Genomic DNA, 27004 nt, shown 5'->3' with positions numbered 1-27004 from the left:
ACCCAATCCTGACATTTACCCGGACTGGTTGGGTAATTCCATCACATCAGACTCGGATTGTGTGGAACAGGTCTCTGAGAGGTTTTACTCATATTTTAAGAGACATATGAGCTTTTTAGCACAATGGCATTATAGGACCTTAGGAAAATCATATCATTACTTATACAAAAACGACTACATTTCAACAGTGTTAAAATTAACTCCAAAAGCAGAAGTGTCACATACGCAGAAACTGCAGTAATGTGGTAATATTAACATGGTGCCTAAATCTCGACACTGAATAAATAAAAGAAAGTGTGGTTTAACATTCCCGTGCACACTGTATTTGGAGAGGACACTTTTCAATAAAAGGTTACTTTTACTGAAGATCTAGTGATTTTTCTTTGGAGGATGGTCCTCTGAGAAGGGCATTGTAAAAACAACTAAGCAAGTATGCTATCATGGGTTACAAATTTTACTCTTGAAAGTAGCTTGTGAATTAAAGGTATGAGAGAATATAGGGTAAACATTAAAAACTACAGATAACTCCAAGTGAAAGGAAAGGCATGGCACTTGGGTACCATGGTAGCATAAATTTGTGTTTATCACACATCACTAATAACAATAATAATAATAATAACAATAGTGATAATAACGATAAATTTATTAAACACTTCCATGTATTGAGAACTGTGCTAAATAATTGCCCTGTATAAGGAGGAGGCAATATTTTGGAGAAAATTGAGGCATAGAGAGGTTGAGTATCATGTCCGAGGTCACGTGGCTATTATATTTCATATGGATCATTATTGATCATTATTGATTGGAAACCATTAATTTCTTTATATATTCAAAACATATTTATTATCTACTTGAGGCCATCGCACAAAATTTCAATGTTATGTCCCATTTCTTTGAAGTGGGGGAAAATTTAAATTGTAAAGATGATGCAAGCCTTTGTGCAATGATATTATAAGAGAGGAAAAAAACAATAAAATCTGGGCATTTTTCATTCAATAAACACTAATTTTCACTTCCCATTTGGTCAAAAGCCCAAAGACCTTCTAAGCCTAACACATTTCCTCAATGAAACTCATTGCTTTTCTTCACCCTTGTTTCGCCTCCTGAATTCTCTATTTCAGGTGATGCTAGTTCCATCCTTTTAAATTCTCAAACTAGAAACCTCTGCATTAGCCTTTATTTCTCTCCACTCTTAAGTGTTTTCTAAATAGTAGGAAAGCATGTGACAAAGTCATAGCAAACTAACAAGGAGTAGGGGAACCAGGTTTGGGACCAGGAGGACCAACTAAAGCAGAGAAATGACTCTCCCCACTGCCTATCATTGAGGGAAGGGGCAGTCTGCATAGCTAGACTCAATGGACTCAGCGCACTGAGATACATCACATCTTTATTGGGTTTACAAATCTGGCCTCACATCAAAATCATCTTGGGAGTTTCTCCCAAGCATAACTTGTGGGTCCCCTGTCCAAGCATGTGAGATTAGGGAAGAAGGTGCTTCTCATGGGTACCTCAGAAGCAGATCACCCAGCCCATAAGAGATCAGAAACCACGCTGCAGATTAATTCAACACCTTCCTGACTTGTAGTGCAGGGGCCCCAGTTAACTTCCAGATTTAACTCTTCCTTGCTTAGGTCTTAGGAGGGAAAACAGTAGATTTCTAAATCTCATGAATGCAACTAACGTCAGGCAGAGAGAGTCATTTTTAAAATCTATCTACAGGGAATTGATCAACAAATCATATTTTTGCCACATCAAAAGTTGTAACTCAAATTTGATTCCTCTCCTCTTTCCTTGCCGTCACCTTTAACCCTCATCATATTTGTGCCTGAAATATTGTAGTCTTCTCGTGGCTAGTCTACCTGCCCCACCGTGGCTCATTCAGGTTCTCCTTAGAGAAGTCCCTAAATGTACCTCCAGAGATTGGTTCTAAAATGGACATCTGATCATGTCTCTCTCCCATTGAACTCCCTTTCCCCACCACCCCCTGCAGTGGTTAAAAAGTGCATAAAGAATTCAGCCCCACTCTGCTTGGCATGCTAAGCCCTTTAAAACCTACTCAAAAACAAACTGATGATTACCAGAGGGGGGGTGGGCTGAGGGATGGGTTAAATAGGTGATGGGGATTAAGGAGGGCATTTGTGACGAGCACCGGATGTTGTAAGTGTTGAATCACTAAACTGTACACCTGAAATTAATATTACACTGTATGTTAACTGACTGGAATTTAAATAAAAACTTACTAAAAAAACAAAACAACACCAAAACCTATTCAAACTAACTCTAGTTCTGTTCCTCGGCATTCTTTCCCCCCAATACAATTTGAACCGTCTGAACATTTCATTGTTTCTGAATGTGTCTCTGTCTTTTGTGCTTTCTTACCCTAAAATCTTTTACCACTTGTTATTGCCTCTGTCTGGAATGACCATACCATTCTTCTCTAATTGCCAAACTCTTACTTTCCTCAATAACTCAGTGACTCAAAATATTACTTCCTTTGTAAAAAATTCCATGATTTCCCCACAGAGTACCCTCCTTGTTTCTGTCCTCCCTTTTTTTCTTAGAGAATATGTTTCATATTCCATAATGTATTATAATACTTATCACTTATTATAGTGATTATAATAATTGCCTGTTGATGTGTCTGTTTCCATCCTTACATTTTAGCTTCCTAAAAGTAAGACGTTATGATATCCCAGTGTTTATTATTAAGTTATGAGAGTGGGTGATCAAAATATCTTCTAGAAGAATGAATGACCCTTCTTATGATTAAATAATACAAAAGGCTATATTATATGATTTAAGATGCACTGGAAATAAACTTTCTCCACAAAATACATATCTTTTTGACTTTTTAATTTCTAAGTTTATAAGATTTTAAAATGTTGGTTAATTATTTGACATCATAATTAAAAACATTGTCCTGAGCTTTGGAAGGGGTGAAACTTTAATCATTAAAAGACAAAGAGGTAAAGAGAAGGGAAGAGTAGAAAGGATGTTGTGCATTTATTCAACAGCCACTAGTATGGGTCAGGCACTGTTTTAGCCCCTGGGAATACAAAGAAATAAGAAACTTCCTTGCTTAAAAGAGCTCAGGTAACATGAAAGGGAGACCCAAAATATTCAATAATGCTTTTCATTTCTATGACAATTGTGTAGTTCTGGGCCCTATCATCAACCATCAGGTGCTTTTTTTTTTTTTTAAGATTTTATTTATTTATTTGAGAGAGAGAATGAGAGACAGAGAGCATGAGAGGGAGGAGGGTCAGAGGGAGAAGCAGACTCCCCGCCGAGCAGGGAGCCCGATGCGGGACTTGATCCAGGGACTCCAGGATCATGACCTGAGCTGAAGGCAGTCGCCCAACCAACTGAGCCACCCAGGCGCCCTAAAGATTTTATTTATTTATTTGAGACAGAATGAGAGAGAGAGAGAGAGCACGTGAGAGGGGGGAGGGTCAGAGGGAGAAGCAGACCCCCCCGCCGAGCAGGGAGCCCGATGCGGGACTCGATCCAGGGACTCCAGGATCATGACCTGAGCCGAAGGCAGTCGCTTAACCAACTGAGCCACCCAGGCGCCCTGGTGCTTTGTTTTTATCCTCAATTCTTCTAAAGTTGTTTTAATTATACTCTTTAGATGTAACTGGTCATATGACTGGCACTTTGAATTTCAGAGTGGGATTTTATCTAAAGACATCCTCTAATCTAAGCCAGAGAGTAAGCCATTTGTCTTAATAAATTATCTGAAATTAGAATTTAACTAGATATTTTAAATAATGTAATAAGCACCTGCAAAACTACCACTCAAAACAACAACCAAATTCTAATCACTTCCTTTCCTCATCCCTTACCCCAACTTGCCCCACCTGACGTAACCATAATCTTTAAAATCAAGCTTTCTTGTTTATATAACTTTTTAGTATATTCTGTTTTCCTTGATATATATATATATATTCAAATTATTTTAGTAGTTTTTAGCTTATAAAAAAGAACATCCTCTGATGTAATGTTTTGGAACTATTCATTTAATGCGATGTTACTAAGATTTATCCATATTGTTGTATGTCTCTGTGGTTTATTAATTTTGAGTGCTATGTAATATTTCTTTTTATGATATGCCATAGTTCTGTGTGTCTCTTCTGTTGGTGGGCATTTAGATTGTTTCAAGTTTGTGTACTTGATAGCAATTTTTATCAATTAAATGGATATTAAAATAATATCTCCTTGTGGTTTTGATTTACATTTCTCTGTTCTCTAACAATACTGCCTATCCTTTTATGTGCTTACTGGCTATATGAAGTTTCTCTTCAGTGAAATGTCTGTCCCTCTCCCCTGAGTCTATGAAAATGTTCTTGCTTTCTTATTGATTTTCTTATATATTATTGATGCTTTTTTGTGTTGATTTCATGTAACACATGCATTCTATCCTAGTTTGTAATTTATATTTTTCTCTTATATATCTGTCTTTTAATGAACAAGTTTTAAATTTCAATATACTTAAACTGACAATCTTTTTTTTATAGCCACTTTTTTTCTTCTTATTTAAGAAAACATTTCCAACTCTGAAGTCTGTAAGATATTCACACGTATTTTCTATTAAGAATTTCAAGGTTTTGGGGTGCCTGGGTGGCACAGTGGGTCGAGTGTCCAACTCTTGGTTTTGGCTCAGGTCATAATCTTAGGGTAGTGAGATTGAGCCCCTCGTTTGGCTCCATGCTCAGTGTGGAGTCTGCTTGATGATTTCTCTCCCTTTTCATCTGCCCCTCCTCCCGCTCGTGCTCTCTTTCTCTCTAAAATAAAGAAAGAATTGATACTAAGCGTAATTCTGATAACTAGGTCAGTGACAATTGCAATTTAATTCCATCAAAGTAAAACCTGTTAAACAGATACCAGAAGTATACAGGAGTAAAAATAAACCTCTACTGGTCAATTTAATCAAACTGGTTGTATAAATTTCACATTTCAACAGAACACTGGCAAAAAAGAATATTCTGGCTTTATATACTTAAATCAGATGCTAGATTTTTTTTTTCTTTTCTTTTCTTTTTTTTTAAAAGATTTTATTTCATTTATTTGACAGAGAGAGACACAGCAAGAGAGGGAACACAAGCAGGGGGTAGTGAGGGAGGGAGAAGCAGGCTTCCCGCAGAGCAGGGAGCCTGATGTGGGGCTCGATCCCAGGACCCCGGGATCATGACCTGAGCCAAAGGCAGACGCTTAATGACTGAGCCCCCCAGGTGCCCCTAGATTTTTTTTCTGAATTAAGGAAATATTTTGTTATAGAGGATACACAGATTTCTAATTTTATCTGAACTTCTGGGTTCATTAGACATCAGTTGCATTACTGCCAATGTTTTTGTTGGTTCTAATTAAGTATGATTTAGTATATTGCTTAAGCTATTCATAGAGACAGATTTAAATCTTAGATTTTGTTGTTGTTGTTGTTTAAAACATTTTCAAAAGAATAAATGACTTTAAAATTCAAATTGTTTATATTTCAGCATTCCTTAGTGGAACATTTCTGTGTTATTTTCCAAATGTGGTAATAGTAAATTTAAGTTTCAAGGGTAAATTTCTTGAACAGTTTTACTTATATTTGTTCATTATACCTATTTAGGAAACCAGACTTTTCATGAGCATGCACAATGTTTACAGAAAGAGGTTTATCTAGTTTAGAGCATGCTATAATAAAAGCTGTGTTTTGGGAAAATTACATCATGAGTTCACTTACTATTTTTTCATATAGAATTACAGAAATACAGAATACAATTAAATCATCTAGATTCTTTTTATATTTTGCATAAGTATGATTCCAGATGGCTAAATTATTTTAGGATACTATTAGTCTAACAAGCAGAAATAAAAGCAATACGAACACTTCTGCTGTATATGGGTCCTGCTGGAGAAGTTAATGTAAGGTCATAAACATTGGTCTTACACAGTATTGGCCACAAATGTTAAAATAAAAATGCATGTATATATTTGAAAAATAAAATTAAAATAAAATAAAAAATAAATCTTTTTAAAAAAAGAATTTCAAGATTTTTGACATTTCAGATATTAATCCATCTGGAGTTCATTTCTGAATATATGTTGTGCTGATTTCATCTTTTCTCATAGAAGCAGCCATTTTCCCTATCTTCATTTTTGAACAATCCCTTATTACCTGCTATATGATATACCATGTTTGTCATATACCCAAGTTCTAGATATGTGCAAATCTGTCACTATGCTCTCAATCCTTATCTGTCTGTCTCCATACCACCATAACTGTCTTAAAAAACTAAAACTTCATATGATCTCTTGAAATCAGGTAGAGCAGGTTTCTCCTCACAGTTACTTCTCAAAAATATTTTATCTACCTTCAGTCCTTTAGTCTTCTCTTTAAGATCCTATTTTCAAATTTTGTAAAAAAAAAAAAAAACCTGTTGTGGATTTTTATTTATTTGAGAGAGAGAGAGAGGGAGAGAGAGCAAGAAAGAGAGCCCAAGAGGAGGAGAGGCAGAGGGAGAGGGAGAAGCAGGCTCCTGATGTGGGGCTCGATCCCAGGACCCCAAGATCATGACCTGAGCCAAAGGCAGATGCTTAACTGACTGAGCCACCTAGGAGCCCCAAAAACTGTTGTGGGACTTTGATTAGAATTGGATTGAATCAATTTGGGAGAGAATTAATAATTTAATATATATTCTTCCTATCTATGAACATGGTATGTATCTCAATTTTTCTAGGTTTTTAGTATTTCTTTTTTTTAAAAATTTTTTTATTGTTACGTTAATCCCCATACATTACATCATTAGTTTTAGATGTAGGATTCCATGATTCATTGTTTGTGCATAACACCCAGTGCTCCATGCAGAACGTGCCCTCTTTAATACCCATCACCAGGCTAACCCATCCTCCCCCCCTCCCCTCTAGAACCCTCAGTTTGTTTTTCAGAGTCCATCGTCTCTCATGGTTTGTCTACCCCTCCGATTTCCCCCCTTCATTCTTCCCCTCCTGCTATCTTCTTCTTTTTTTTTTTCTTAACATATATTGCATTATTTGTTTCAGAGGTACAGATCTGAGATTCAACAGTCTTGCACAATTCACAGCGCTTACCAGAGCACATACCCTCCCCAGTGTCTATCACCCAGTCAGCCCATCCCTCCCACCCCACCCCCAACTCTAGCAACCCTCAGTTTGTTTCCTGAGATTAAGAATTCCTCCTATCAGTGAGGTCATATGATACATGTCTTTCTCTGATTGACTTATTTCGCTCAGCATAATACCTTCCACTTCCATCCACATCATTGCAAATGGCAAGATCTCATTCCTTTTGATGGCTGCATAATATTCCATTGTATATATATACCACATCTTCTTTATCCATTCATCTGTCGATGGACATCTTGGCTCTTTCCACAGTTTGGCTATTGTGGACATTGCTGCTATAAATATCGGGGTGCACATACCCCTTCAGATCCCTACACTTGTATCTTTGGGGTAAATACCCAGTAGTGCAATTGCTGGATCATATGGTAGCTCTATTTTCAACTTTTTGGGGAACCTCCATACTGTTTTCCAGAGTGGTTGCACCAGCTTGCATTCCCACCAACAGTGTAGGAGGGTTCCCCTTTCTCCGCATCTCCGCCAACAGCTGTCGTTTCCTGACTTGTTAATTTTAGCCATTCTGACTGGTGTGAGGTGGTATCTCATTGAGGTTTTGATTTGGATTTCCCTGATGCCGAGCGATATTGAGCACTTTTTCATGTGTCTGTTGGCCATTTGGATGTCTTCTTTGGGAAAATGTCTGTTCATGTCTTCTGTCCATTTCTTGATTGGATTCTTTGTTCTTTGGGTGTTGAGTTTGATGAGTTCTTTATAGATTTTGGATACTAGCCCTTTATCTGATATGTCATTTGCAAATATCTTCTCCCATTCTGTCGGTTGTCTTTTGGTTTTGTTGACTGTTTCCTTTGCTGTGCAAAAGCTTTTTATCTTGATGAAGTCCCAATAGTTCATTTTTGCCCTTGCTTCCCTTGCCTTTGGCGATGTTTCTAGGAAGAAGTTGCTTCAGCTGAGGTTGAAGAGGTTGCTGCCTGTGTTCTCCTTTAGGATTTTGAGGGACTTCTGTCTCACACTGAGGTCTTTCAACCATTTGGAATCTATTTTTGTGTGTGGTGGAAGGAAATGGTCCAGTTTCATTCTTCTGCATGTGGCTGTCCAATTTTCCCAACACCATTTGTTGAAGAGACTGTCTTTTTTCCCTTGGACCTTCTTTCCTGCTTTGTCAAAGATTAGTTGACCATAGAGTTGAGGGTCCATTTCTGGGCTCTCTATTCTGTTCCACTGATCTATGTGTCTGTTTTTGTGCCAGTACCATACTGTCTTGATGATGACAGCTTTGTAATAGAGCTGGAAGTCCGGAATTGTGATGCCGCCAGCTTTGCTTTTCTTTTTCAACATTCCTCTGGCTATTCGGGGTTTTTTCTGATTCCATACAAATTTTAGGATTATTTGTTCCATTTCTTTGAAAAAAGGGGATGGTATTTTGATGGGGATTGCACTGAATGTGTAGATTGCTCTAGGTAGCATTGACATCTTCACAATATTTGTTCTTCTGATCCATGAGCATGGAACGTTTTTCCATTTCTTTGTGTCTTCCTCAATTTCTTTCATGAGTATTTTATAGTTTTCTGAGTACAGATCCTTTGCCTCTTTGGTTAGATTTATTCCTAGGTATCTTATGGTTTTGGGTGCAATTGTAAATGGGATCGACTCCTTAATTTCTCTTTCTTCTGTCTTGTTGTTGGTGTATAGGAATGCCACTGATTTCTGTGCATTGATTTTATATCCTGCCACTTTACTGAATTCCTGTATGAGTTCTAGCAGTTTTGGGGTGGAGTCTTTGGGGTTTTCGACATAAAGTATCATATCATCTGCAAAGAGTGAGAGTTTGACTTCTTCTTTGCCGATTTGGATGCCTTTGATTTCTTTTTGTTGTCTGATTGCTGTGGCTAGGACTTCTAATACTATGTTGAATAGCAGTGGTGATAGTGCACATCTCTGCCGTGTTCCTGACCTTAGGGGGAAAGCTCTCAGTTTTCCCCATTGAGAATGATATTCGCTGTAGGTTTTTCATAGATCGCTTTTATGATATTGAGGTATGTACCCTCCATGCCTATACTCTGAAAAGTTTTGATCAAGAAAGGATGCTGTACTTTGTCAAATGCTTTTTCTGCATCTATTGAGAGGATCATATGGTTCTTGTTCTTTCTTTTGTTAATGTATTGTATCACGTTGATTGATTTGTGGATGTTGAACCAACCTTGCAGCCCAGGGATAAATCCCACTTGGTCGTGGTGAATAATCCTTTAATGTACTGTTGGATCCTATTGGCTAGTATTTTGGTGAGAATTTTTGCATCCATGTTCATCAGGGATATTGGTCTGTAATTCTCCTTTTTGATGAGGTCTTTGTCTGGTTTTGGGATCAAGGTAATGGTGGCCTCATAAAATGAGTTTGGAAGTTTTCCTTCCATTTCTATTTTTTGGAACAGTTTCAGAAGAATAGGTATTAATTCTTCTTTAAATGTTTGGTAGAATTCCCCTGGGAAGCCATCTGGCCTTAGGCTTTTGTTTTTTGGGAGATTTTTGATGACTGCTTCAATTTCCTTAGTGGTTATAGGTCTGTTCAGGTTTTCTATTTCTTCCTGGTTCAGTTTTGGTAGTTGATACACCTCTAGGAATGCATCCATTTCTTCCAGGTTATCTAATTTGCTGGCATAGAGTTGCTCATAATATGGTCTTATAATTGTTTGTATTTCTTTGGTGTTGGTTGTGATCTCTCCTCTTTCATTCATGATTTTGTTGATTTGGGTCATTTCTCTTTTCTTTTTCATAAGTCTGTCCAGGGGTTTATCAATCTTGTTAATTCTTTCAAAGAACCAGCTCCTAGTTTCGTTGATCTGTTCTACTGTTCTTTTAGTTTCTATCTCATTGATTTCTGCTCTGATCTTTATTATTTCTCTTCTCCTGCTGGGTTTAGGCTTTATTTGCTGTTCTTTCTCCAGCTCCTTTAGGTGTAGAGTTAGGTTGTGTACTTGAGACCTTTCTTGTTTCTTGAGAAAGGCTTGTATTGCTATATACTTTCCTCTTAGGACTGCCTTTGCTGCATCCCAAAGATTTTGAACAGTTGTGTTTTCATTTTCATTGGTTTCCATGTATTTTTTTAATTCTTCTTTAATTTCCTGGTTGACCCATTTGTTCTTTAGTAGGATGCTCTTTAGCCTCCATGTATTTGAGTTCTTTCTGACTTTCCTCTTGTGATTGAGTTCTAGTTTCAAAGCAATGTGGTCTGAAAATAGGCAGGGAATGATCCCAATCTTTTGGTACTGGTTGAGACCTGATTTATGACCTAGGATGTGATCGATTCTGGAGAATGTTCCATGGGCACTACAGAAGAATGTGTATTCCATTGCTTTGGGATGGAATGTTCTGAATGTGTCTGTGAAGTCCATTTGATCCAGTATGTCATTTAAAGCCTTTATTTCCTTGTTGATCTTTTGCTTAGACGATCTGTCCATTTCAGCGAGGGGGGTGTTAAAGTCCCCCACTATTATTGTACTGCTGTCAATGTGTTTCTTTGCTTTTGTTATTAATTGGCTTATATAATTGGCTGCTCCCATGTTAGGGGCATAGATATTTACAATTGTTAGATCTTCTTGTTGGATAGACCCTTTAAGTAGGATATAGTGTCCTTCCTCATCTCTTATTACAGTCTTTGGTTTAAAACCTAATTTGTCTGATATAAGGATTGCCACCCCAGCTTTCTTTTGGTGTCCATTAGCATGGTAAATGGTTTTCCACCCCCTCACTTTCAATCTGGGGTGTCTTTGGGTCTAAAATGAGTCTCTTGCAGACAGCATATCGATGAGTCTTGTTTTTTAATCCAATCTGATAGCCTGTGTCTTTTGATTGGGGCATTTAGCCCATTTACATTCAGGGTAACTATTGAAAGATAGGAATTTAGTGCCATTGTATTGCCTGTAAGGTGACTGTTACTGTATATTGTCTGTGTTCCTTTCTCTTCTATGTTGCTTTTAGGGTCTCTCTTTGCTTAGAGGACCCCTTTCAAGATTTCTTGTAGGATTGGTTTTGTGTTTGCAAATTCCTTTAGTTTTTGTTTGTCCTGGAAGCTTTTTATCTCTCCTTCTATTTTCAATGACAGCCTAGCTGGATATAGTAGTCTTGGCTGCATATTTTTCCCATTTAGTGCTCTGAATATATCCTGCCAGTCCTTTCTGGCCTGCCAGGTCTCTGTGGATAGGTCTGTTGCCAATCTAATGTTTCTACCATTGTAAGTACAGATCTCTTCTCCCGAGCTGCTTTCAGGATTTTCTCTTTGTCTCTGAGACTTGTAAGTTTTACTATTAGATGTCGGGGTGTTGACCTATTTTTATTGATTTTGAGAGGGGTTCTCTGTGCCTCCTGGATTTTGATGCCTGTTTCCTTCCCCAAATTAGGGAAGTTCTCTGCTATAATTTGCTCCATTATACCTTCTGCCCCTCTCTCTTTCTTCTTCTTCTGGGATCCCAATTATTCTAATGTTGTTTCGTCTTCTGGTATCGCTTATCTCTTGAATTCTGCCCTCGTGATCTAGTAGTTCTTTATCTCTCTTTTTCTCAGCTTCTTTATTTTCCATCATTTGGTCTTCTATATCAGTGATTCTCTCTTCTGCCTCATTTATCCTAGCAGTTAGTGCCCCCATTTTTGATTGCACCTCATTAGGTATAACCAAGCCTTTTTGATTTCAACTTGGTTAGATTTTAGTTCTTTTACTTCTCCAGAAAGGGTTTCTCTAATAACTTCCATGTTTTCTTCAAGCCCAGCTAGTATCTTTAAAGTGATGATTCTGAACTCTAGATCTGACATCGTACTAATGTCCATATTGAGTAGGTCCCTGGCAGTTGGTACTACCTCTTGTTCTTTTTGTTGAGGTGATTTTTTCCATCTTGTCATTTTGTCCAGAGGAGAATAGATTATTGAGAGAACAAAATGCTAACAGGGTAACAAGGGCCCCAGAAAATATACTCTAAACAAATCAGAAAAGACCTGAAGCAGTGGGAAGAGAAAGGGAAAGAGAGAAAAAGGGAAAAAGAAAAAAAAAAAAGAAAAAGATAAAGATAAAAACAAACAAAAACAGAACAAAACAAAAAAAACAGAATATGATCAAATATGATAAGGCTGGTATATAGATTAGTGCCACACACTAGATTTTGGGTGTATTTTGGTCTGTTAGAAGAAAGTGCCTCCCAAAATTTTAAAGAAAGAAAAACTTATATATGTACAAAAATAAGGGTTGATATGATGAAGGGATGGAATATGACTGTAAAGATGGAAATTATAAAAAATTTTATAAAAGGAATTGATAAGAAGTTGTTTGAAAAAAGAAAGAAGAGGATTTAAAAAAAAAAAGAAAAAGGAGAGAATGTGATCAGGCAGGGGAGTAGAAAAAAAACATACACTAGAGATTTAGGGTATATTTTGATCTGTTAGAAGAAACTATCTCAAAATTTTAAAGAGAGAACAACTTATATATATATGCCAAAAATATGGGTAACTACTATGAAGGGATAGAATATGACTCTAAAAATGAAAAATAAAAATGTTTTTTTAAAAAAGGGATTGATAAGATGTTGGTTGAAAAAGGGAAAAAGAAAAATTCAAAAAGAAAAAAAGAAAAAAGACAGTTAAAAAAAAATTAACTTTGAAAGACTACAGAATCATGGTAAAAAAGCCATGGATTCTATGTGCAGTATTCCCCTAGTGCTGGAGTTCTGCGTTCTCATTGATCGGTAAACTTGGTCTTGGCTGGCTGTTCTTGCTGATCTTCTGGGGGAGGGGCCTGTTGCCGTGGTTCCCAAATGTCTTTGCCGGAGGCGGAATTGCCCCGCCCTTGCCCGGTCCGGGCTAAGTAATCTGCTCGGGTTTGCTCTCCGGGGCTTTTGTTCCCTTCGAGCTTTCCGTACAGCTTTGGAGGCGGAGAGTGAAAATGGCGGCCTCCCAATCTCCACCGCGGAGGAGCAGGGAACTTGGGGCCCCGCTTCTCAGTGAGCCCCCAGAGAAAAGCCGTCAGTCACTCCTGTCTCCCCGGTCTCTGGCCTCACTCCGTGCTCACCCGGCCTGTGACTGCACATTTCTATCGCTGACACCCGACCCCGTGTGGAGTCTCCAAGCCCCGCAGATCCCTGTGGTGCACTCCCCTGCCTCTCCTCCCAGGGGAAGAAGGTGAGTCTCCCCAGATCTGCTGCTTGTTGGGTCCCTGCTGGAGGAGCAGTGGCCCGACTGTGCTGCGGATCACGGTTTATGGCAACCCCGAGCTGAGAGCCCGCGCCTGGGCTCCGCCTCTGCAGCCGGCTTCCCTGCTCCGATACCTGGGAGCTCTGCCACACTCAGGCACCCCCAGTCTTTCTGTGACCCGTGGGTCCTGAGACCACACTGTCCCGGAGGGTTCCACCCCCCGCTTAGCCACCAGAGTGACGTCCCTCAGTGGAGCAGACTTTTAAAAGTTCCGATTTTGTGCTCCGCGGCTCTATCGTTTGCCAGAAGCGGCCGCCGGAGGCCCCTCCCCCGCCGTCTATCCTCCCGAATATCGCCTCAGATTCACTTCTCCGCACATCCTACCTTCCAGAAAGTGGTCGCTTTTCTGTTCAGAGAGTTGTTGCTATTCTTTTCTTCGATCTCCTGTTGAGTTTGTAGGTGTTCAGAATGGTTTGATCCCTATCCAGCTGAATTCCTGAGACCAGACGAAATCCAGGTCTCCTACTCCTCCGCCATCTTGTTCCGCCCCCCGGTTTTTAGTGTTTCTTGATACAACTTTATTGTTTTCCTTGTAGGAATCTTACACATCTTCTATTATTTTTCTTCATAGATATTTGGTATAATATTTAAATTTCATGTATTTCAGCTTCTCTTTCTTGTATTTATCCCTGAATCTAAGATTTCTCTCCTATATTTATGTATTTACATGTTTTATAAGACACCAATATAATAATACAGTTTAGTACCTAATTTTTTGTCCCCCAAATTAGTTAAAAGCAGATTTATTTCCTTTTGATGCAATAATTTTTTAAAAATTGAAGTACCTTAGAGAATTAAGTTAGAAAAATGATTGATAGCATTTTGGTTAGTCAAAAACAGAAGGCTTAAATGGCTATGGTTTTCCTTTACAAATGAGATTTTCAACACTGTTATGCAGGTAAAGAGGAAGCAGGAACAACTAAATGATGTTTAATGGTTTATATATTTTTAAGCTCCTATATATCATGTATTTGGAGAAGGAAAAATGCACCAACTTGCAGTTAGATTCCACAAAAATAAATCTTTGCATAGTTATTGGCCTCATTAAACAATACAGATTTATAGATTCAGTATCAATTATGTAAATACTGTATTTTTCCAATGATATTTTATGTATGTAGAAACATTATTTTCTTTCATGGACCCACTGGAAAATACCAAATATTTTTGGTAAAGTTAAATTAAACATATAAATATAAACAAAACTGAATTACCTTTTTGTGTAGTCCAGATGGAAGAATTTGCTAGTTTTCTCATGATTTGTTGAAAAAAGATGGGCTTTCCTGGTATTTGGATCAACATTATCCATGCAATGAAGAGTAGACTCCATTACACAACTTTATCAGCAATTGCCAACTCTCTAGATGCATTTTACTGGAGAAAAAAAGTCATTGAGAAAAGTCATTATAAGAAAATTCAGCCGAGACAATACAAGAAAATGTGGACACTGGGCCAATCATTTCTGATAGATTGACTTGTGACATAACTATACACAAAGTGAGCTTTTTCACTAACAGTTTTCTTGCTGAGTCTCATGGACAAATCTAAATTCTAATGATGCCACACATAAACCTACAAGTAGAGTACATTTGAAAGAAAAATATATTTATCTTCCTTAATCACTATGCAGAAAATTATCGTAAAGGAAGTATAACCCAAATCATTTTAAAGAAAGAAAACACATGCTTTCATATGAGCAATCTGAAGTCTTGGTTGTAAAATTAGCCCGTGGTAATACACACATAAAGTCTTTGAACTGAGTATAAATTTAGCTGCCTTTCAGTTTTTAGTAAGTTTGTTTATTTCTCCTTTCTTGGAGAGAGAGAGAGTTAATGTTATATCCACCCAACTGAAAGAATTTTGAATAAAATGGAACACACAAAAAATTAATAATTGGAACGTTAAAAAGCAACTTCCATGACCACAAATGGACTGTCAGTTCATAAAACTTTATCATTTAAACCAACAGAAAAATAGTCTCACTTGCAAAGACTAAATTCATGAATGATGGACTAATCAACATTTACATATATTTTTACTTTGGTTATGTAAGTTTTAAATATAGGCAACACAATCTTATTTAGAAATATGGCATTGTGGAAATTATTTTAAAATTTTTCTACTACTAGTAATTTACTATTGAATTATTCTAAGAGATCAATTTTATTTAAAAAGCATACCAAGTAATGCAAGAAAATATGAAAGGTTATATAATATTTATTTGGCTTGTTATTTGTTTGAATTTTCCCCTGTACAAAAATACTTAGAAGAGTCTCAGAAAACATTTATAACATTTTGTTTTAAATTTGACAGTAAAGAAGAATCATTAGTAACCTCAGGCGAGAATAACTTTGAGAATTCAAAGATTACAGGTAATATTTTTATTTGATTTTTTCAATTTAATTTTTAAACAAAATCTGTGTCTTTTGTTAAAGCCTACAATGATAACAATCTTACACAGACACAATTGTATTAACTTTGCAGATACCTATATCCCAACAATTGTTTGTTCTCATGAGGACAAGGCAGCCTTGGAAACCAGTAATCGAAATGTAAAAGATGTAAACAGGGAACATGATGAACATAATGAAAAAGAATTAGAGTTGATGGTAAGTGTTCTGGTTGCCACGGTATTACAGACGATGAATCCATTTATGCTTCAAAGATGCTGCAATGCCTGCCTTTCAATAGTTTCAACTAATATAATTTGCAAATGTGAAAGCACGCCTATTCTGTCCTTGCATCTCTAGCTTGATCAACAAGGCACTTTGATTTCAGTATGTTGCTTCTGGTCTCTGCAGTGGTAAATTAATGACATTCATTTCTTATCTCTTCACCAGCGGCTCTGAGTAATAGTTTGTAGGAATTATAGAAGAGGTAGCACTATCCTGATGTGCATTTCTAATCTTTGTGACAAGTGTACACTTAGCATAAACTCGTCTGTAAAATGAGAGGGCTGGGCTAGATGGTTGTTAGAGTCTGTCCAGCTTTTCAAGTCTGATTCTTGCATTTAGCAGCATTTTTTTAAAACTTACTTCCATCTTTGTGAGAATCTCACAGTTCTATATCATTGGAAAGTATTAAATTACCGAATGAGGAGAAAATAGCCTGTGCTATATTTTTTAAACAGGAAACAAATTCAGTACTGTACAATTTAGTATTAAATTTGTTATCATAAATTTCACACTTGGTGAACATTCAATCTATTTGGAATTTTTGGGGGGATGGTTTAGATAGCATTTTTATCACAAAGGAAGAAATGGGAGTAAATGAGTCACATAATGCAATTTATCCTTTACTGTGTTTGGCTGGAGCTCATATCATTAGGATACATGGATTCATAATCATCGAAGATTAAAATGACATTTCCTCTTCAAGTGTCAGTGCTGAAACAGAAAAGAAATAGAGCTCATCTCTTTCCCCACGTTTTCCACATTTTCTATAGTGATATGGAAGCTGCATCACTAAAGTATGCAATTTACTTTGCTCCAACTTTAAGAAACTACAAAGTTGTCACCCATTGTGAGAATTCTCACCAGCTGAAAGTTAACATCACCATTTTTTTTCAAACCACAGAATATAATGAAAGGGCCCTGAAAAATCACATGCTTCACCAATACACCTCATTACAACGAGCAGGCTCAAATATAAAAGTTTGTTTAGAAGTTACTGAGATTGTACATCCAATAAATGAACAGGGAGCTGTAATTTAGATGCTAATTTGCTCCATGCTGACGTTAATGCATAAAACAATGAAGCTCTATAATAGATGGAAATACAACCAAATCTGTGGAACCCACAGGCATTGGCTTACAAGACAGCTGTGCAGTTGACAAGTAACATGAGCCTTATGTGAGAAGAAGGGGAAAACGTAAGATTTGCATATAATTATTGAGCTCATGCAAATGTCAGTTATAAGGAGAAAAAAAAAAAACCACAGGCATCTCACTGTTAAATCCTGACAGTTGGCATCACTGAAGAGCTCAAATACATTTGAGTACCAGTTGGCAGAGGGTCATTAAAACAGAATTTGCAGACATTAACTCCCTCACTTTTCTTTGAGTGACGTTTTGCTATTAATAGTTTGCAGAGGCTTTGCAGAAAACATATTAATAAGAGAAACTGTAATAGGGGCACCTATAGCAAGTGTAAATGCAGCAAGGGGCACCCAGGAAGCTGCTCTCTAATTGATTAGCATGGAGCTATCAATGTGTATAACCTAAGTGAGGAGAAAGTGCAATGACAAGCAAGAATAGTTGAATAATACAATGTGATATTTGGAAACTGGGAAGGAGAGTGATTAATTTTGGTCCCTTTTCTTATTAATCTCATTCCCAAGTCATAGCCTAAAAGGATCCCCCCAAAACATCCGGCTTTCAGAATTTATACAAAATCCACAAATGAAATGAATCAAGGAAATCTACCAGTTAATTGCTAGCCTCACTAATGAAATCTAATTCATTTTGTATATTTAAAATCATTTGATCATTATCTGTTTTGTTTTGTTTTTTATCCCTTAAGATAAATCAATGCTTAATAAGAAGTACTGCTTCCAGAGATGAAAAGAATACATTTGCAATAGATCCGGTCAATTTTCCAAATAAAGCTGAGGGGTTAGAGAAGAAGCAAATCCATGGTGAAGTACACCCTGACTTGTTTAAAAGGCCTTTGTCTCCAAGTTCATCAGCAGAAAGCTCCTTAAAGGGAGATTTTTACTGCAAAGAAGAATATTCCTCAGAAAATAAGTGTAGACATCAACCTTCAGAGGAAATTACTTCAGATATAGGAGAAATCAAGCCACCATTGGGAGATACTAGTAGTGATGAATTAGTGCAATTACACATTGGCAGCAAAGAAGTACTGGATAATAATGCTAATCCAGCAGAAGGGAGAGGCAGAGTGCAAATATCTAGTCCTTCCTCAGATCAACTAGTCGCAGACAATCTTAATAAAAAACATGAAGGAAGAGCTGAGAAAATTGAAATAAGAGATTGGGAATGTTTAAGAGGAGATTTCAATTTGGATTTGCATTCAGAAGAATCAATGGAAAAGGGATCTTCTAAGAAAGATTATGGCAATGGTAAGACTGAGGAGGAGGAGCAAAGAATACATTTAGGTGTTAATGTAAAACAAAGCAAAAATTTTCATTCATTCTTACATGACCAAGAAAGGAAGATGGGCCAGTCTGAAATCAGTATGGAAGGAACAGAAACTAGCAACAGAGACCTAACTGTCCTGCTGAGTAAAGATACCACAATTCCCGACCAGGCAATCACAGCAGATATGTTTCATTCACCAAGGATAAGTCTAAGTTGGGAAAACGCTGTGTTAACAACTCCAGAGCATGATCTCTTGACTAGTGAAGGCACTACTTTACGAGGGATGCCTGGTCAAGTTTGTTCACCAAGAAGTGGAAATGTTTTGAGGAATGATTGTCTTTTCCAAGTTGAAGAAGAAAAATCAGATTGGATTAATCCTGAGGATCAGAATAAGAATGCACAACAGAAACAAAGTTGGAATGTTCTAGAAAGTCAGAGAAAAGCAAGAGAGAGTAAGACATATAGAACAGAACAGAACAAGGAACAATCTGCTTGTGAAGACATGTGGGGAAAAAGAGATAATACAAGGAATTTGAAAGCTACTCCTATGGAAGAATTGTTTACCTGCCAAGAAACAGTGAGCTGTGAACTGTCTTCTCTAGCTGATCATGGTGTTACTGAGAAAGCAGAAGCAGGTACAGCTTATATAATTAAGACAACATCAGAAAGTGCTCTAGAAAGCATGTCTGCTAGAGAAAAAGCAATAATTGCTAAGCTACCTCAAGAGACAGCACGAAGTGACAGGTCCATCGAGGTAAAGGAAACAGCGTTTGATCCACATGAAGGGGGAAATGATGATTCACATTATACCCTTTGTCAACGAGATACAGGAGGTGTAATCTATGACAATGATTTTGAAAAGGAATCACGTTTAGGTATTTGTAATGTACATGTAGATGAAATGGAGAAAGAAGAAACCATATCTATGTACAATCCCGGGAAGACACATGACAGGAAGAAACGTGGCATTGGAAATATCACATCTGTAGAAGAATCCTTCCAGGTCATTACAGGCAATCAAAAAGCAACCTCAGAACTGGATTTACATTTGGGAATGTTACCAAAAGACAAAAAAACATTTCCAGAAAATAGAGATGATAAACAGGTCCAAGAATTATCAAAGAAAACAGACAGAGATGCTATTATTCATTCTACTTTAAACTCAGACACTAACAGAGCTTCTCAGAATGTCTCTCACGTTTCCAATCACCATGCTAAAACCTCAGTGCCATCTCATGAACAGGCAATTGCTGTAGAGAATATAATTACTACCATGACTCTCCAATCTATTTCTACTAAATCAGAATATAATTGTAATCCAACAAGTGAAATCCAGGGTATTGAGAAGCACCCTCATCTTGGGTCTATACCTGAAGAAGTTTCCAAAAGTTCAGGAACAGAGACCTCAGGTAGTAGCAGAGAAAGATTTAAAAGCCAGATTTTTCAACAAGAACACGGTGTGGAAAAATCTCTACAGCCAACGATTTTTGTCAGTGAAGCTATTGAGACCGTGGAAGAGGCCAGGCATGAAAATGAAGGATTAGCGTCTGGACAATCACTGGGCTCTTCAGGTGACAAGGAATCCGAGAGCTCTGCTTCTGCTAGTCTCCCTGCCCAGGAAGGTCAAACTGAAAGCAACCAATCTCTGCTTTCGAAATACACCAACTCTAAAGTACCGTATGTCCTTTTGTTTGTCATATTTCTTGTAACCATCTACCAGTATGACTTAATGATTGGCCTGGCATTCTACCTTTTTTCATTGTACTGGCTATCTTGGGAAGGGGGGAGACAAAAAGAGTCTGTCAAAAAGAAGTAACCTCACCACTATTATTATTTTCTCCTAAAAGATAAGCTTTTTAGCCCCAAACGTTTGGATTGGTGAAAGAGATTACTCATTGTTCAAAGAGCCAGCGCAGTTTTTCTCTTGAAGGATCATTTAAAAAGGAATGCGTATGAAGTTTGCTCCTTCATATAAGTAATTATTCTATATAGGACCATTATGTTTGGATCATTAAATACCTATATGAATATGAGATCTGAAGCACGTCAAGTTGAAATTAGGTACAGCTGTTGCTCCTTAGCAGGCTATGAAGTTGCAATGCTTCACGTCTCTTCACTACTTAAAGTGCCATTTCTTGCATTCATTTCTTTTGCAGTAAAGCTTCATTTTTTTTTTCCCTAGAGTATTTTTCCTTCTGCGGTTTTTTAAAAAATAGATAAAACATGAACAATGGCAGAGGACTTTTTTTTTTGTCTTTTGGTATTGACCATGAAATTTGCATTTATCCCTATATCATTTATCAGCACATTTTGATGGATCAAATCTTTCAACTTTGATTTCATATTTTTAAGAACAACACCTATGTATATTGAAATGCATAAACTTAAAGAAAGACCTTGTTTGCTTGAATAATACTTTATACACAGATATCTTCTACCTCCCTTATATCTACAAAGTTAGAGCACTCATAAGCCAAATCTGACAAAGACTGAAACAATTGGGAGATGATCTCTCAATCTACAAAATTTTGTGGGGGGCCTGTCTATAAGCAATGTTTTTCTCTTATAAGAAGAGAAAGTATAACACAGCTGAACAATTTTTATGTCAATTATTCAGTTGAAGTTTTAAAATTAAAAGTCACAAGCATTGCTTCAGAACGAATTTGTACCTATAAAGCATCAAATATTAAATAATAATAATAATTTAAAAAATATTTCCAAATGAACTATTTTACTTGGTAGTATTTTTTGTCTTCAAACAAATTTTTATTTTTTGTTATAGGACAATGAATTATTTTCCAAGGTGCATATAGAGACGAAATAATCATTGGTGATTGTTATATAATCATCAGGTTGTTAGATGATAACTCAAGTTTTTAGTGGGCAAATAAGTAGATATGGCAATCTACTCAGGGAGAAATGAATATCCAGTGTAGCAGTGACTTTAGCTACTGTTATTTTCTATGGCTAAGTATGTGAAAAAATGGAACTAATCATTTTGGTCACATAGTGGGAATGCAAAGATTTTTATATAAGATTTCAACAACCATTTATTAAATGATTGCTAGATGCAAAAATCCTGTGCTCTGGTCTATGGCACAGTACTTCCTTTGATACCCTGAATGGCTACTTTCCAGGGAGGAGGCATACGTACTTTTGATTTGGCCAGGAATATGGAAGAGAGTAACTGTGGGAGTCCATTTGGGTGATTTCTTTTTCATAGGAACTTCCTTCATAGAGTACGTAACATGATCTTCAGAGAGAAAAGAGCATCTATTTACCTGTAAAGGTAAATTCAATGAATAAAACTTGCATATATCATCCCATACTTCTAAGAAACATGCATTTATGGGAATAAATAATGAGAACAAAGCATTTAAACTGACTTTCATGTAGTAGTAAATGATTTCCCTAATCTTCATTAGGTACACAGCTATTTCCAAATCCCTAATTGTATGCTTGTCTCAAGTCCCATTGAAATTGAATGCTTGACTTTAACTTTTTAGTTGAACAAATACAAACATCCTGAAGTAGAACTTAGGGCAAATACTTGATTGCTTAAAAAAGCACATTTTCATTAAATACAAGTAGAACACTGTAGGCCATACCTAGAATATTATCTCTAAAATTGCTATCCTGATAATTTTGTTGACAGGTCTAAATTACAGCGGAGTTAAGGTTAGTATTTCTTCAGATCTTAATGGCTTGGTTTTTGCATTCTACCTTTAAGAGTTTCGGTCAATATGCCATATCTTATTAATGCAAAGAAACTACATTACTTATTAACACAGGTGCCCGAACTATAATTATTCCCTTATACATAAAGGAATGTAATTTTTTTAATCTCTTTTACTTGACTTTGGTAACATTAACTTACTAAACCTTCTCATTGTGTATTTGTAATACGACAATAGAAGTTTCAAAGAATTTAAAATATTTAATTGTGTATTTCTCTGCATGCAGTGAAGAAATAATTGGTGATTTAACTGACTTTCCAAACATTTCTTATGAAGAATTTGAGATAAAGTCTTAAGAACTTAGGAAACTACTGCTAGGTGGAGAGGTAGATTTTTGCAACCCATTTTGATCGCAGCATTATGATAAGCAAGAGAAATGGATCTCAGAAAGAACTGGGAGCCCCTGGTTAATAAAGATTTGACTGTGAATCATCATGACAAGGTAATCTTTATAAGTATAGCTGCCTTCACTGTGTCCCCCCTAAATATGGGTTAAGGGCCAAAAGAGAGGGTGTGGCATGAAAATAGGCAAAGAGAACTGCATTGCACATCTGCCTCCTATAGTGGCTAAGAAATGTGATATAACTATCACCTTTTATTTTGCTGGGCTTCTGACTATTAGAAACAAAATTCTGAAAATTAATTGGCAAGTATAGGTAGTAAAATCAACTATCTTAAAAAAAATCACATCTGCATAAGTCATCAATATCCCAATAGATTTTCCACATAAAAGGAAATGAATCAGTGAAATGACTCACCTCCCAACATTCAAGAACGTTGGGTTAATGCAGTTCTGCTTCCCTGCTGAGTTCTAATATTTTGATAATGAAATAGTGACCATTGTGAACCATTTGTGAGAGAAACAGGATCATCTTTTACTTGTTATCTTAAACTAGTCTGCTATGTAAATGGAAACTTAAAAATATGCAGACCAAATTTGGGGACATAAACTATTTTATTTTTCCCAGACAGCATTCATGGCACTTTCTTGATAATTTTTTTCAGTCATGAGTGTTATTTGGTATTGCCAGGACTGTTGCCTTTTGTATTTGGCTGACTTTTGCATATAAATGAATAAAAAAAGCACACAAAGCAAAAAAACAAACTAGCAGAACTAGTAAAGACACAGGCAGGAGGACTGTCATCCCCAGGGCCAGTTCATCCACTGATTCCTGTTACCAGGATCTCTGCCCTTTCTTTCAAATTTTCACCGAGTGAATACAGAAATCAAACTATGCAATAAGCACTGTCTTTTATTCTTTGAATCCTGTCTCAGCCAGTTCTTGTGGAACTGAGGAATAGGGTCAAACTGGATTCTACAACAAGGTATGAAAGAAATATGGGAGGTCATGCTCTTCCAGTGTCTTCACAGTTGTACACATGTATGAAGAGAACAGCTAAGAAAGTTACTTCTATTTATTTAATTAAGTTGCCTATTCTTTTCTCTTTTCAGAAATAGATCATAATAAAAATCATAGCAACATAATCTACTTTTCATCTTTTAAAAATAGATTTGTCATTAATCTAATACATTTCCATAACTTTATCCGAACCTCTTTAAACAGCAAATTAAATTTTCACTAGCCTAGCTTTGAACACTCATATGTTTTCATGAGATGTCGTCATTGTAGTATGCTAAAAACTTATTAAACAAACAACTCTTTAAAAAGTTCAGCATTTTTGTTTTGTGTCATTTCTATATTTGTTCAATGCATATATATTACCTTCATTTTTTTTTTTTTTTTAACTTAAGTAGGCTCCACGCCCAGCATGGAGCCCAACACAGGGGCTTGAACTCACGACCCAGAGATCAAGACCTGAGCTGAAATCAAGAGTTGGACACTCAACTGATAAAGCCACCCAGGCGCTACACCTTCATTTTTCAATGTGAAACAATATATTATGTGAAAATTTAAGGAAAAATTCCCTAAGTTTTTCCCCTAATATATCCAATTCTCTATACTCATGATAATAAAGAGTGGTATGGGTAAATCAATAGTGGATTACAGAGAACTGATTTTTATTTGGCTGAGATGCCTCCACAATCTGATATTGCAGCACATTTCATTCAATGCCTAATCAAGTTACTGGTCTTGGTTTAGTGCATCATCCTTATCACCCCACCTGAACCACGAGGCCTTATTTCCCACTGCTCTCTGCCTTAAGTCCTCTGTCAGTCAAGCAAGTCATATTGTCCCTAGAACATGCCATGTACATCTGTTCCTCTGTGGCTGCTCATGTACACCCCTCTGTCTAGGGCACTTTCAGGCATCTTTACTCTTCGTATCCAACTCTGCACATTTTTTCTATATACACCTCAAGCCCCTATTCTTTTGAAGTCTCCTCCTAGTTCAGGTTGTGGGATCTCTTTGTTTTCAGATCTCTTTTGACACTCATCTTCCTGCATGCAGTGGGCATTTGAGTAATTATCCTAACTGGACCGCTGCTTGTTCAGGATAGGGACAATGGTTTCTTCTTCCCTCCCATCACCTCACAAGGCCTAGTCTGTAGGAATCCTCACTTAGTACTCATGGATAGAATTGAATTGCAGTGATGTCTCCTTCCTATCCTATTTCTAAAATGTAGACAGGATACTCTGAAGTCTGATTTTAAAATGAATAAACTTAATCAAAACAAAGTCAGGATGGTTTAGTAAACTAGCAAAGACCACATAGAGAGGGGAAAGAGAATAACAAGACAGAGTAATGCAGTGGGTTTAGGATGTGGGAAAGAGAGAAACAATCCTTTTTCTCTGTTTCTCTTAATAATTAAATTGATTCTCTATATTTAGAAATTCTTCTTAGCACAGGAAACATTCCCTTTATTCTATTTCATGGGAAATAATATAAAGATTGTAAATTAAAAGAATAATAATGCATACCTTAATTCACTACTGTGAAAACTGATAAAACAAGACCTGCTATTTTCAACTTTTTGAGGAACCTCCATACCGTTTTCCAGAGTGGTTGCACGAGCTTGCACTCCCACCAACAGTGTAGGGGGGTTCCCCTTTCTCAGCATCCCTGCCAACATCTGTCATTTCCTGACTTGTAATTTTAGCCATTCTGACTGGTGTGAGGTGGTATCTCATTGAGGTCTTGATTTGGATTTCCCTGATGCCGAGCAATGTTGAACACTTTTTCATGTGTCTGTTGGCCATTTGGATGTCTTCTTTGGGAAAATGTCTGTTCATGTCTTCTGCCCATTTCTTGGTTGGATTCTTTGTTCTTTGGGTGTTGAGTTTGATAAGTTCTTTATAGATTTTGGATACTAGCCCTTTATCTGATATGTCATTTGCAAATATCTTCTCCCATTCTGTCAGTTGTCTTTTGGTTTTGTTGACTGTTTCTTTTGCTGTGCAAAAGCTTTTTATCTTGATGAAGTCCCAATAGTTCATTTTTGCCCTTGCTTCCCGTGCCTTTGGCGAAGTTTCTAGGAAGAAGTTGCTGCGTCTGAGGTCGAAGAGGTTGCTGCCTGTGTTCTCCTTTAGGATGTTGATGGACTCCTGTCTCACATTTAGGTCTTTCAACCATTTGGAGTCTATTTTTGTGTGTGGTGGAAGGAAATGGTCCAGTTTCATTCTTCTGCATGTGGCTATCCACAACATAACAACCGCTGGGTGTTATGCACAAACAATGAATCATGGAACACTACATCAAAAACTAATGATGTAATGTATGGTGATTAACATAACAATAGAAAATTTAAAAAAATACAAAAAAAAAAAGAACAAGACCTGCTTTCAGATAAAGTAGTGCAGTAGCTTAAAAACCAACAAACATCACAAGGTATAAAGTGTAAGAAACTCAATCTTCTCAACTGCTGCCATGCCCTTTGAAAATGGCTGATCTCTCAATTTCACACCTGTTCTGCATGTCAACTTTTCGGGTTAAGCAACTAACACAACCAGCAAAAATAGTCACTGGATTTTTTTTTAAAGAAAACATTTGCCTTATTAACATATAAAAGAGTATGTATATATATATATATATACAAACTCTTGTGAATATATATATATATTCACAAATACACTCACACAAGCACACAGGCACATGCACACACACAGATACATGGGTATTCCAACATCTGACAAATAACACTAATGGCAGTGAAGATAGTCTACTAACACAATGTGTAGTGATGCAGATGATATAACATGTAAAAGATTTATCCTTTCCTTGAAGACACTCATATATTAGATATGAAATTAAAACAGTAACATAAAAATATGCCTATTTTTGCAGCAGAGTCTAAAGGAAAGCAGTATATGGCCTAGAAATGTAGTATCATGTCACATAACAGCTTGAGACTATCAGCAATTAGTCTCTTAAAACTTAAAGTAAGATACACATCTACCAGGGTGCCTGGGTGGCTCAGTCGTTAAGCGTCTGTCTTCAGCTCAGGTCATGATCCCAGGGTCCTGGGTTCGAGCCCCACATCAGGTTCCCTGCTCAGCGGGAAGCCTGCTTCTCCCTCTCCCACTCCCCTGCTTGTGTTCCCTCTCTCGCTGTGTCTCTCTCTGTCAAATAAATAAAATCTTAAAAGAAAAAAAAAGATACACATCTACTGCATTGTAGAATTCATCAATGTTATGTATTTATTTGGTTCTGAGTGGAAACAGATTTAAAATTTCCTAAAGACAAACTCTGTAAAACATAATCTCAAACAGCAGAGAGGTAGTACTTAAAAATCACTGTAAGAAATTAAACATTCTCTTTGTAAACACTTAAATAAACCATAATCTACTTTTAATAGTTTTATGTAGGAGGCTTTTAATGTTCAATTTATAAAATATTTTTAGCAAGGAGCATTTATGAAAATATCACACATTTAA

The 27004-nt window shown here is 36.8% G+C and overlaps 1 protein-coding gene across 1 annotated transcript in view; it reads left to right on the top strand.

Moving 5' to 3' along the window:
- PPP1R3A (protein phosphatase 1 regulatory subunit 3A) overlaps window positions 1-20249 on the top strand; it is a 45901-nt gene extending 25652 nt beyond the window's left edge. Inside the window, exons 2-4 of the mRNA XM_021699406.1 lie at window positions 15648-15706; window positions 15819-15943; window positions 17856-20249. Coding sequence (XP_021555081.1) covers window positions 15648-15706; window positions 15819-15943; window positions 17856-20249 — 2578 coding nt within the window. The remainder of the gene's footprint in view (window positions 1-15647; window positions 15707-15818; window positions 15944-17855) is intronic.
- The last annotated feature ends 6755 nt before the right edge of the window (window positions 20250-27004 follow it).

This window comes from Neomonachus schauinslandi, chromosome 12, assembly GCF_002201575.2.
Source record: "Neomonachus schauinslandi chromosome 12, ASM220157v2, whole genome shotgun sequence".
NCBI classification, from domain to species: domain Eukaryota; kingdom Metazoa; phylum Chordata; class Mammalia; order Carnivora; family Phocidae; genus Neomonachus; species Neomonachus schauinslandi.
The sequence above is the reverse complement of the archived record's forward strand: the minus strand, read 5'-3'. Positions and strand labels throughout refer to the sequence as shown.